At 43.5% G+C, this 13,322-nt stretch overlaps 1 protein-coding gene across 1 annotated transcript in view; it reads left to right on the forward strand.

Moving 5' to 3' along the window:
* The window catches only part of LOC133114131 (homeobox protein unc-4 homolog), a 35,453-nt gene extending 34,163 nt beyond the window's left edge, over nt 1–1,290 (forward strand). The window contains exon 4 of the mRNA XM_061223323.1: nt 1,039–1,290. Coding sequence (XP_061079307.1) covers nt 1,039–1,290 — 252 coding nt within the window. The remainder of the gene's footprint in view (nt 1–1,038) is intronic.
* The last annotated feature ends 12,032 nt before the right edge of the window (nt 1,291–13,322 follow it).

The raw sequence follows: 13,322 nt of genomic DNA on the forward strand, positions 1-13,322 counted from the left end.
CCGGCCGACGGGGATTTGAACCCGGGACCTCCTTGCTGTGAGGCGGCAGTGCTACCCACTGCACCATCCATGCCACCCAAGACACTTGATAAAAAGTCAAAATAAAAAAAGAGGCCAAAATCAAACCACAGCCAAACACAGCACCACATACAAATGTGTGTTTACTCATCACAGCTTCAAACTGTTTGTGACAATCCATGCCAGATTCAGATTGAGATGCCGCACCAAACACAGAAACAACAATAGCTGCAGTGAAGGAGCAAAGCTCCAACAGATGGAAGACAAAGATTTTGAAATTGCTTTCATCTTATCAGTGCTGCAAAAAAACAAAAGAAAGAAAGAGAAGATAGCATGTTCATCTGCTCAGATGAGAATACAGGACCATAGAACATGCCATCACCCATAAAATATTTTAAGACAGCTGCAGTCAATTTCCGCATTGAAGTTGACATGCAGGGATGTGCACACTGCGAAGTTAAAGCGTTTCATTCTGACACAAACATTGTCATTTAATTTAGTTTCCGCAGCAAGTATACTGCAGTCTTTAGGGCAAACATATTTTTTCCACCCATGGCACATAATGCCAATACAGTACAACTGCACATACTACACTCGTAAACATTGTTAGAGTTGGTCGGAATTTCTTCGCGTAGCGGTGTAGCCTGACACGAGTGCTGTGTGCGATCAGCGCGTGAACCTTAAATAAACCTGCCGCCTCCAGACTAGAAAACATTATCTGTGCGGACCGGTTCGGTGAGTGGCAGCGAAATCGATAAAGCTCCCGATTTACAACCGGACCCGCCGGTGGACTTCTAACTTCTCCGTTCAGGTTTGGCACGAAACCATCTGGTCCCATTTGCTGCATTCCCCTCCGAAAGCCCCCAGCCTGACAAGCGGGATATATGTCACCGCGGTTATCAGCATAAAGCAACATCTGCCACGCCTGACATCCACCATTGTACGCCGATTTAATCTGTCCCCCTCCTCCCCTTACCGGCAGACAACGGCCCCCTCTATTATATTTTGCCACTCAATTAGCGCTATCATTCCGCTAAAATAGGGGGCCGCTTTACCTTTAATGGCGTCGTTGTTAGACCAGCGATAGCGGACTGTGTCGGGGCTGTCGGCGGGTATCAGGACGCCAGCCCGGTCCCCCGCGCCGGGAGCCCGCCGGGAGACCGCCGGCGGCCTATCGCGGTGCTCCCGCCCCCCCCACCCCCCCACGCCCCCACGCCGCCGGTGCCAACGCCGTTTCCGACGGTTTACGGAGGCAGCCTGCTGGAAAATTGAGTCCAGATTCATTAGGTTTTCCGCCGTGGCCGCCCGAGTCGGTTAAATTGATACATTTCCTAACGAAATTGAAGTGCTTTTCTGCTGCCGGCGGAAGGCTGCTGACCCGGCGTGGCCCGGCGCTCGGGTGAACGGAGCTGATGGATCCATTAGGCCTCTTAGGCCGCTTTCCTCCTCTCCCTCCGTCTCTGAGTGACACTGTAAATCTGAACCAATTTCAGGCCCTAATCACCATTACAAACCTCTCCAGTGTTCATTCATTACCCCCACTATTCCTGATACACTGCGCAGATTGGCACTGGGTACAGAGATGGGGGGAAAGAGGGAGAGAGAGAGAGAGAGAGATCCCCATTTTAAAGAACCCACCTCACGGTCACCCTTTGCTAAACGGCGAAATAGTTCATGACCGGAGATATGCCTTCACACTGTCTGACACTTGCAATCTCTCACAGACAGGTGATGTACGACATGGGTGTCTGAAAAGGGCCGTGTGGGTGTAGGTTCTCGCTTTAGTCCAGCACTGCGACACCTGATTTAACTAAATAACCGTGGCCTTCAATCAAGACCTTGTTAAGTAGAATCAGGTGTATTATAGTGCAGGGCTATAACAAAAGTCTGCACCCACAACGGCCCTTTTTGGATAAGATTGGACATCCCTGAACAGCACTCAGAGACATTACTGGTAGTCCTCACACCTTGATGATGGGTGCTAGGCCTCCACTGGATAATTAACATTGCACATGCAAAGCGTTTCTTGCGACAGCTCCATCCTTAATCCAGCTTAGTCTGCCCACTCAGCCAGTTATGCCAAGATTGCTGGCTTCTGTCATTTTTAAAAATATTTTAGCATTTTATGTATATGTATGTGCATGTGTGTGTGTGTGTGTGTGTGTTTCATGTGTTTGTGTGTATGTGTCTAAAAGGAACTGCTTGGATATTTTATGAAAGAGCTTACTTATGAAAGCCACTGACTTGTTTGTGGCTTTCATAAGTCATTTCATTGATACCGAAACATCTTCATTTCAGGACGTTTTGGCTCAGTGTCTTTGGGCACTATGTGATCAATTCTCCTGAAAACCACCAAAAATGAAAGCACATTGGTTGCTTTGCATGTTGTCAGACATGTGAATTATCCTGACCGCAGCTACACCGGTGTTGGAATTAAATTCAATTCAACCTCGATCACTGGAAAACTCAGGGGTCTTAAGAATTTATGGCAGCCAGAAGGCCTGTAGCAATGTTAATATCTTTCTTTCTGAAGGAACACTTTACAGTTCTTGCTATTCTGGACTCCATAAAACCAGCAAATTTGCACTTGATTGCTTATGACGGTGTGAAGAACCATAAACAAAGACTGAAGGCTCTTAGTGAATCAATAGGTCTCTCGGAATCAATGAGATGACTCACCCAAACACACATTTTTCCCACTTTGGGAAATGAGGAAGACAGATTATTCCTTGTAAAGAGGAGTTCCATTCCTAGTGTGTTGCTTATTATTCAAGATTTGTATTTGTTTGTTTAAAGACCTACACCACACAGTGAAATTAAGGAAATGATTCGGAGCAGGACATATTTATTCTAAGCGCGACGCACATTGTCCCTAACTTAACATTAAGTTGGCAGACACTCAAATTAAGAAAGGGAATATGCGGCGAAAGAACCATAAAATTAGTCGCTCAAAGCGACCGTGTTCATCGGGGCTAAATTGAACAGAAGCAAATATTTCACTTTGCGTTCGCGCATAGCTAAAAAACACCCCCCCCCCCCCTCCCATCAGTGAGACAGCAGGGGCGGCCTTTCCTGTTCCCTGTGCCAATCTCAAAGGGACGCCAATGCATTCCATTCCCTCTGATTTTAACAGCCCCATAAAATGAAGATAGAGGGGGAAATAATGCAGTGCGTTCAGATGACTCACCCCCCCCTCCACCCACCCACCCAACACACAACAATAAACAGCAGTCTCTCTCAGCTGCCCTTCCCCCGGTTGTATTTTACTTACATACAGAAGCACCTGCCCATCCCAACAGCAGAGAAAACGGTGGGTGATTAAGAGGGGGGAGGGCATAATCTTTGTAATAGGCCGAGAGAGGGGACTGAATGGGACGGGCACTCCATGCCATGCAGAGATAAGGCTTCTTATGGAGGGTCTTGGTCTCTACATTCACAATCTTGCAGATTAGCCAACTGCCTTTTCTTTGCACTTAATGGCTTTGGCATGGCTACATGTTTATTTTCAGGCCCTCCCCCCATTTTGCAGGAAGCTTCCCCTCTTTCTCCATTTGTCCACCACTTGCTGTTTACTGGGTTCCTTTTTTTGCCACGGGTTCAAAGGGTTCACTTCCGGTGCGGAGTCCGGAAACTCCATCGCACCTGTAGACGGTAATCCGCCACTCAAACATTTTATTTCAGAATTGGGATATTCTGACTTGGTTAGAAACTTTTTTTTCTTGCTTTTGTTCTTGGTAAAACTGGCCATAGAAGAACAACAAAAGATTACAAGAAGATACATTTTCAATTTTATTTTCCATTTTGATATTATATAGATCTTTTTTTACTTCAAATGTTTGCCTTCGAGTTATTTGAAGAGGAGAGGAATAAAGGACTCTTTGGGCATGGTCTCTGTAAACAATTGAAAGTTACTGTCCCTGATAAATTAGATTTTTTTCATTCACATTCCAACTGGGTCTTCTCTGGATTATGTGGCTTCCAAACCAGACTCACAGAAACCATCACTGCAAGGCAATAACACCTACTGACCAGCATCCTCCAGTAACTGCTTTCTGTGCCCAGAACCCACTTCCATCGCCGTGTCTTGGCGGTCACCATATAATCGGCATAAAGGGCAGTGTAGTAATTTTGAGAGATCCTCAGTGTTACACAGGGAGAGAGACCGAGACAGTGAGAACAGACAGAGAGAGAGATAGAGAATGGGCAGAGAGAGAGATAGAGAACGGACAGAGAGAGAGAGAGAATGGACAGAGAGAGAGAACGGACAGAGAGAGAGAACGGACAGAGGGAGAGATAGAGAACAGACAGAGAGAGAGAACGGACAGAGAGAGAGAGAGAACAGACAGAGTGAGAGATAGAGAATGGACAGAGAGAGAGAACAGACACAGAGAGAGAGAATGGACAGAGAGAGATAGAGAACAGACAGAGAAAGAGAACGGACAGAGAGAGAGATAGAGAACAGACAGAGAGAGAGAACAGACAGAGAGAGATAGAGAGAGAGAACGGACAGAGAGAGAGATAGAGAACGGACATAGAGAGAGAGAACGGACAGAGAGAGAGAGAGAGAGAACAGACAGAGAAAGATAGAGAATGGACAGAGAGAGAGAACAGACAGAGAGAGATAGAGAGAGAGAACAGACAGAGGGAGAGAATGGACAGAGAGAGAGAGGAGACAGAGAGAGAGAAAGAGAGAGAGCCAGTGTGGCGAGTAGAGGATATCAGCTCCTTGACAGGCTGAAGCTGCCAAGGCCACCCCTTTACATGCCAGACTCTGGTAAGCTGTCATGCCGTTAAACCGTCTCCCTCAAAAAACCAAAGAGGCATTCAGCGTTCAGCATTCTAATTGGTTACTGGATGCAATAAACAAGCCACAACAACAACAAAAAACTACATTTTCTAAATGGTTTCTGAAGGCATGAAATTGCGCTGTGATTCACACACGATACTTCTCCCCCTTGCAATCTGAAATACAGCTATGACCGAAAAGACTACAGATCACTGATGTCAGCATTTCAGCCCATCACACAGCAGTTTAGGGCCAGGCTACTCAACTCCAGGTCCTGGGGGCTGCAGTGTCTGCAGGTATTTGCTCCTACCACTTCCTGGACCAAGCAGGAAAATAGTTAGTGAAATCAGGTGGTGTAGTGCATAGTTGGAGCAAATACCTGCAGACACTGTGGCCCTCAGGACTTGGAGTAGACTAGCCCGGGTCTAGGGTATTGGCAACCTTTTTACTGTTATGAAAATGCATTTTCATACAGAATGAATCACACATTGACACATTTCTGACAAATATAAAGTAGTGGTAGTTTTTACTCACAAGCTTTGGCATGGTATCAGGGTATTCCTTTAATTAAATTTGGCTTGCTTTTTAAGTCTGATTCGCGTAATCCTCTTGGGCAGAAGTACCTGTGTGATGTGATTTCAAATGAAGATTTCAGATTTGCTGAAGTGCTCTTATCTCCATCTTGCTTTTGAAATACAACCTGAGAATAAGGCTTCAATTCAAGTGGCATGCGGCGTAATCCCCTTACGTGGTTCTTTCAGGTAGAGGCATTTCAAAACCCACTATGACAGTCAAACCTCGATGTATTATATCACATTTTAATACACACATACCTGTCTGTAGGATTATTTTACTTTACCAGAAGTAGTGTGGTCATTTCAGAAAAAGTATATATTTTAAAGGAAATGTAATGCTGAATCATGTTACCTTAGTGTGTACAGGTGTCATAAGTTAGTCATGCAGTGTCTGTTGGCTGTGCTCAGTATGTTTCAACTCAAGCCATTGACTGGCTGATAAATCCACATATAATATTCTCACAAAGCCTTACCTAACTGCTGTTTATGCAGAATAGCCTAGACTTCACACATAAACCATGGCCATACCATTTTGCCATGTATTGAACAATATACACGATGAGCCAAATGAGGGGTAAATCCTTATGACCGCAAGACTGGGTCGAAGCATCTTCGAAATGGCAAGGCTTGTGGGGTGCTCCTGGTCGGGCAGCGGTGAGTACCTACAGACAGTGGTGAGTACCTACAGACAGTGGTCCGAGGAGGGACAAACCACAAACCGGTGACAGGGTGTTGGATATCCCATCTGGTCTGAACCGACAGAAGGGCTACTAAGTCGCAGAAAATTGTAATGATGGTTACGGGAGGAACGTGTCACAACACACAGTGCATCACCCTGCCACATATGGGGCTGTGTCACCCCTGTACACCTTCAAAAGCACTACAATGGGGATGCAAATGTTGGAACTGGACCTTGGAGCAAAAGGAAGACTCCCCTACTCACATTCCAGTGAATTCAGGATAAAAGCAAGCCTACAATTTCAAACGTCTTTTTTTACTTACGGTTTCATCACTCTGCTAAGATACATTTTCCACTTGGGTCTTTAATGTCCAGATCCAGGCTATAAGTACACGGCAGCCAATAGGGCGCATTGGAGCAGAGCCACCGATGACCTAGGCATTACCTCTGAGTCATTTCCACAGCGCTCACCCTGTATCCACACTGAACAGGGCTTCCCTCAGCCAATCTCTCTCTGTACTGAGCTCCAACCCTGAGCTCAGTGCTAACGGCTAAAGCCTCAGAGTCCCTGACTTCCTTATTTTAGAGGGACTAGGAGCTTTTCCTCTCCGCTGCACCGCTTGTCAACAGCCCCCCGTCAGCACTGCCATTCAGCCGTGGCAGGGCAAAGCCTTCACCCTTGTTAAAAGGCTGTTAGCCCAGGCCAAATTAGCACACTGCCTGTGCAAACCCAACTGTACAATCAGATGTAATCCCTCACACACACACACACACAGAGACAAACCTGCATTCAAGGTCACCGTTTCAACCCAAAGGGCGTAACTTAAGACACGTAAACAGGGATAAAGAGAAACAAGGATGGGGAGAAGGTGATTTTTATTGTTAAATATTCTAAAGGACATGTCCTGTCGCAATGATGAATGAAAATGCGAACGAAAGATCGCCTTTTAAACAATTACTCTGGAAGAAAAACAGGTTCCACTGATTTATAATACTGTAATCCATTTTATGGAAACTTAACGCCACAAAATAGCCAGTCATGTAATGAGTACTTTAATTGGATGCCTTTAAACTGAAATAAATAACAGGGAGGAAAGGGATGTTTCTCTGCCTCACTAGAACTGCCATCACATCTGGAAAAAGAGGGGAACTAGCAGACTATACTAATGCTATGACATATTAAACTAGCCACATTAAAGTTTACTGTGGGATTAATTATACAATTTAACAGGGCCTATTATAGTTATGCCAATTACCAACTGTACTGTTCAGAGATGCCAGTTAGCACATGAACAATAATATATACTATAGCCTAGTGGCTAAGGTACACGACTGGGACCTGGAAGGTTGGTGGTTCAAGCCCCGGTGTAGCCACAAGAAGATCTGTGCAACTGTTGCGCCCTTGAGCAAAGCCCTTAAACTAAACCCCACATAGCTCCGGGGGGGGGGGGGTTGAACCTGACTTAGTTTAATCAACTGTAATTTGCTTTGGATAAACATGTCAGCTAAATAATGTAATGTAATGAGTGAAAAGATTAACAGAGGCCTGCTGCTCTTTAGCTTCGCGGCTTGCATTTCTTGTGTGGCACAATCAAGAAGTACAAAACTCAAGACCTACATCCATAATAATTATAATAATAATCATAATAAAATATTTGTAGAAGAAAACATTTACAAATGTGTAAAATTATTGAAAAGATAAAACAATAACTAGTTATCAAAGCAGACTGTTTATGACGTTAATAAAATTCATGCACTGAAATTATAACAGGATCTGAATCCAATTAACATTTACTATCACAACTTAGGTATTGAAAACTGCCCTTTTTGCAATTCAAATCAAAAATGTTTTATCTAATATAATTCCACAGATTCATTTCCATCTAGGAAGCACAGCCCTTTGTTTTCTCATTGAATGCAGACATTTAAGAGTTTTGAAGCAGTGCAGTGACGTCAAGAGGTTGAGACAGAGAAACACTCATGAAGTGACCGTCTCCTCAACCCAAGGTGAAATGACGTGACGATGACAACGTGAGTGACAACAGCAGCATTTCCTCCATTAGCCCGTGAGTGTACGTTTCTGACCATGCCAGCTAAACGTGGATCTAATATGTGAATAAGCAGTTTTGACACGAATGATGCTTAGATATCAGATTACACCTAATCATATTTTCCAAGTACATTTCCCTTGGTAGTAAAATAGCCTATTAAAATGCTGGCAGCTGAATGGGGGGGGGGGGTGTCTGCGGAGAACTGTTTCTATGGCAACACTTTGTAATGACACATTTAGGCTACTCTCTCTTGGGGTTGGACAAGACTACAGGAGTGATTTAAGAAGGAACCCCTCTCCTTCACTGATGCATCAGTAAACACTGACTCACCCCCTCACCCTATTACCATCTATATACACTTAGTGAATACTTTATCAGGCATTTATTAAACTTATCTTTTAGACTTTGAAAGTTTTCTGCTGCTTATCCATTTAGATGGTGAATGAGTTGTGTGTTCAGAGATGCTTGTCTGCATGCCACTGTTGTAATGTGTGGTTAATTGTGTTAGTGTCACCTTCCTGTCAGCTTTGACCAGTCTGCCCATTCTCCTTGAACCCCTCTCATTAACAAGGCCTTTCTGCCCACAGAACTGCTGCTCACTGGATGTTTTTTGCACCATTCTCTGCAAACTCTAGAGTCTAGTGTGCATGAAAATCCCAGGAGATTAGCAGTTACAGAAATACTCAAATCAGCCCGTCTGGCACCAACAATTATTCCACGATCAAAGTCACTTAGATCACATTTTCCCCCATCCTGATGGTTCATATGAAGATTAACTGAAGCTCCTGACCCATATCTGCATGATTTTATGTATTGCACTGCTGCCACACAATTGGCTGATTAGAAAATCGCATGAATAAGTAGGTGTACAGGTGTTCCTAATAAAGTGATCAGTGTATACGCTGCAAGACTTTGGCCTCAGAGATCATGTTGGAAACCATGCTTAATCATTTCTCCAGGGGAAATCATGACACTTCCTCTCCACCTAGGAAAAAATATATGAATGTTATGCGCCATTTAATAACATGAATTGACAGAGACCTTCAGGATTTAGCTTCACTTTAGCAGTTTAGATAAGTTGAGAAAACTGAACATTGTACAGTGTAGACTTGGGCTATGTCAGTGTTAAATGAACTTGAAGAAAGTACATTTAACTCTGTAAGAGTGTTTTACTCTGGCCTCTGTATGGGCACAAATCTAGTATTTACGGAGTCTAGTCTTGGGGCTTTGGGGCATAAACCAGAGAGGGGGGGTGGTTGGGGCTGTTGATTTTGGGGTTGAGAACCAGGTCCCACTCCACCAAGGGGGTGTTGCCATGGAGACCTCCTCATAGCCGTTGAAACAATTCGGGAGGGGCATGTTACATCCCTGTTGGAGCCTGGCGGACGAGCTGCTTTGCAACACGTGTCTAATGTGCAGAACACCGTTCGCAGCTGCAAATTGTTAACAAAATAGGTGTTGGAGTCTCACCACAACTCATGAAGTACAAAGTGTTGTCTGTTTGAACTGCGCTTTTTCGACTGTCTGATACCTGAAATCACCTGAGGAAGGACGTAGACAAACAAAAACATGATTGCAGTGCCACAGAACAGGGGACTGTCCCTCGGTATGAGCTCGGGGTATTGTTTTGAGCTCATGTGACTGTGTATCCATCAACAGAGATAAAATGTGTTTTTAACACCTACTTAAACATATGCTGAGGCATACACTTCCTTAACAGAACTCACAGCATAGCTATTCTGATTACATTTGTCATTTTAGGATTGATCTTTACTCCTCAATAAATATACAATAAACAGTTGATGGAGAGGGCCCTTATTTAGACAAAAACTCTTAACAGTCCAACATTAACCACACATGAATTCTGTACCATTGGATAAAATGAAGTAAACATGGTTTTAAGTTTGCAGTATATTGTTTCATTATGGAAGTGTAGTTTCTATATCTACCAAATCCTTTTACAGATTTACCAGTATTTCTTCCAATTAACTGGTCAAGTGTCAATCAAAATTAATTTGAGATTAGCATGGGTTAATCTGAGGTATAATGTGCATTCAGAGGCCTACCTTAATTATATGATATTATATCAAAATGTGCCATGGTGTTATTCGTCAGGAAGACTCAGGCATCCGGGGGGATTAAACTCACAGGCTCATTATCAGATGATGAGCGTTTGATTTGTTTCAATACCTCATCTGGACAACTGGTTCTGAACGGAGTGAAAATACTGTGAAAATAGCATTGCATTCTATTTCTTCAGTCAAGTAAGCCTGTGATCGGTGTGTGTGTGTGTGTGTGTGTGTGTGTCTGTGCATGAGCATGGGCATGTGTGGGCGTGCATGTAGTTTATTATTGCGGTTTCTTTGTCTCTATGGTAATGCTATGGTAGGTCTTTGTGAGTATAAGCACACACACTTAGTTTCTTAAATGGCTTGGTTTCTAAAATGACTTTACGTGTGTGTGTGTGTGTGTGTGTGTGTGTGTGTGCGCGTGTGTGGTACATGGGCTATGTGGGTGCATGTGTGGGCGTTTGTGTAGTTGATTATTGCTGTTTCTTTGTCTCTAAAATGCTATGGTAGTTCTTTGTGCGTGTAAGCAAACACGCTTTGTTCCTTAAATGGCTTTGTTTCTAAAATGCTTTTGCAGGTCTTCGTGTGTATGCGTGCATATGTGTGCACACACACAGTTGGAAAATGGTCTTTGTCTTTAAAATGCTCTTGCAGCCATTTGTGTGAGAGCATTTACTTTATTGTCGGCAAAATGGCTTTGTCTTTAAAATGCTATTGCAGCTCTTTGCATCATGATATAGCCATATCATTGCTTGAACCTCACCGCTTTTCAGGGTCATATCCGATCATCTCTGGATTCATGAGACACTAAAAAAAAAAAAAAAAAAGATCATTTCTCCATCTCCATCTCATGTTACGTTAGACTGACCCCACCACTTGGCTTTTCCACTTTATAGTTTGGGGTAGATTTGAGGAGCTCTTGCACAAAAAAAACAAAAACGTATTAGGCTGAACAGAAATGGCCGCCGCCAAGTAATCTCTATCAGCGGGAATCTATCTGGTCTGCAGTTTCAGAATATCACTTTGGTTTCCGATTAAAGTATGTCCTGGCATTTTATTTCCTTCCACTCTCGGCTTTAAAGCTTCCGAAAGGCCGCTTTCTGACTGCCTATTATCCGACGGTTCCACTCCAGTGACCGAGCAATAAAACTTTTCAGATCCTTATAAACAAGCTAGATTGGCGTGTTATAAACATTTACTCCACGCTAACGGATCGTCTCCACAGGTCGAAATTGGCCAAATTCGCCTCCACTGATGAATACATTGAAGCCGATTAGAGAGGTGATGGCTTTCCAGATTGCCAGGGGGCCTGGAGAAATTAGTTTAGCGACCGTTTATGGCGCCTAAATTGGGACCGTGAAACAGCAGGGTCAAATTGATGGCGCTTTCACTGTCTGGTCGTCTGAAAATTGCTGTAAAATCAATTAGCCGTCGCGGATCCGTTCTCGATGCGCGATATCGAAGTGTGATTGTCGGCCGGGGACGGAACCTGGCGGCCGGACGAAGTGAGGCTTCGCTCGGGAGCGGAGCCATAAAGGTTTGGGAACGTGCGAGGCGCGACTTGAGGTTTTGAGTGGAAACGCGATTGTTCTCATCATGAGCCAAATGAGCGCTGCGTTAGCTCTATTACACTGAGCGAGAGAAGACAGCGAGAAGAGAGTGATGGATTCCAAAATGGCTATGATCCTAAGGCTGGCAAAATTGTTTTTTTTATCATTGAATTTTCTTATAAACACATCTAAGTAAGTGAACGCTCCCATTTTTACACATAATTTCCGAAAATATGCATATACTGTATTCATATGTACATGTATTGTGAATAAAATAAAATAAAAACCTTCAAAAGTTTGTAACTCAGTACAATAATTTAAGAAAGACTTATTCCAGTACCAATAATAACTGGGATTAAGCATGGCTTTCAACACGTCCAAATTCTATGTATTTACAAATGGAATATAAACAAAGATGGCAGCAAAACTGCCACAAATTGAATTGCTCAAAAGGAATATTCCTGTTACAAACACAAGACACACTGTATACGCCTAATTCCAGTCTGAGGATTCATTCCATATTTATCTGGAAGACTGTAAACTCTAGTTGGCCTTCAGTTTGGTTTTCCGTAGTGAATGCCAGATTTGATTATATGCGCCACATTTTCTGCAGTAAATGCAAACACTGGCAAGCCTTGAGTGTAATTGAATTGCAAGGCTCATGTTCTTGGCAGACCTGCGCATGGTGGGTTTCCCACAGCAAACATTGTCCACGAGAGGAATTCCACTTATTACTGGGGCTGGGACCCGCAAGGTCGGTGGTTCGATCCCCGGTGTAGCCACAAAAAGATCCGCACAGCCATTGGACCCTTTAGCAAGGCCCTTAACCCTGCATTGCTCCAGGGGAGGATTGTCTCCTGCTCAGTCTAATCAACTGTGCGTCGCTCTGGATAAGAGCACCTGCCAAATGCCATTAATGTAATGTAATGTAATCACATCATACAGCCCTGCTATCCAGGCTGGTTCTCCGACCCACGGTACGCCTGGAAAACACTGCAATCAGACCCTGATCCAGCACTGGTGGTCATGGCAACCACCACTGTGAGACCTTTTCACATACATTGTAGTGCTAGCTTCTGGAACGTACAGACATATCAGAGTTTGAATTTACACCCGAGAAAATTCTGCAAATTAACTAGATTAATAAATGTTAACAAACACAGCATTTAGGAGGTCAAATTATTTCACAGAAACTCCATTCAGTAAAATATAAATAGTGGCTATGTAGTAGCTTATATACCAGCACAGTGAGTCTACTTCCCGTGCAGATATAGATTTTATAATGAGGTGGAATTCAGTCACTGCTAAGTAATTATGCGATATTTAAAGAATGCACTAGTTATTGAAACTGTGTGCAACTAGATGTTGACTCATCCTGCCAATTTAAACTAATCATGCTCTACTTCAATCTATCAATATCTCAAATCTTTCACAGCAGAAAGCTTAGCTAAACATCTAAGAAGACACTTCAAGGTCACCTGCTTCTGAGATGCATAGACTTACTGTATATATAGTACATATTGTAAAAAGCAGTAACCTATTGTAGGGGTGCAATTGTGGGGCATGACCTTCCATCCTCCCGCTATCAGTTTGT

Source organism: Conger conger, chromosome 16, assembly GCF_963514075.1.
Source record: "Conger conger chromosome 16, fConCon1.1, whole genome shotgun sequence".
Classification (NCBI taxonomy): Eukaryota; Metazoa; Chordata; class Actinopteri; order Anguilliformes; family Congridae; genus Conger; species Conger conger.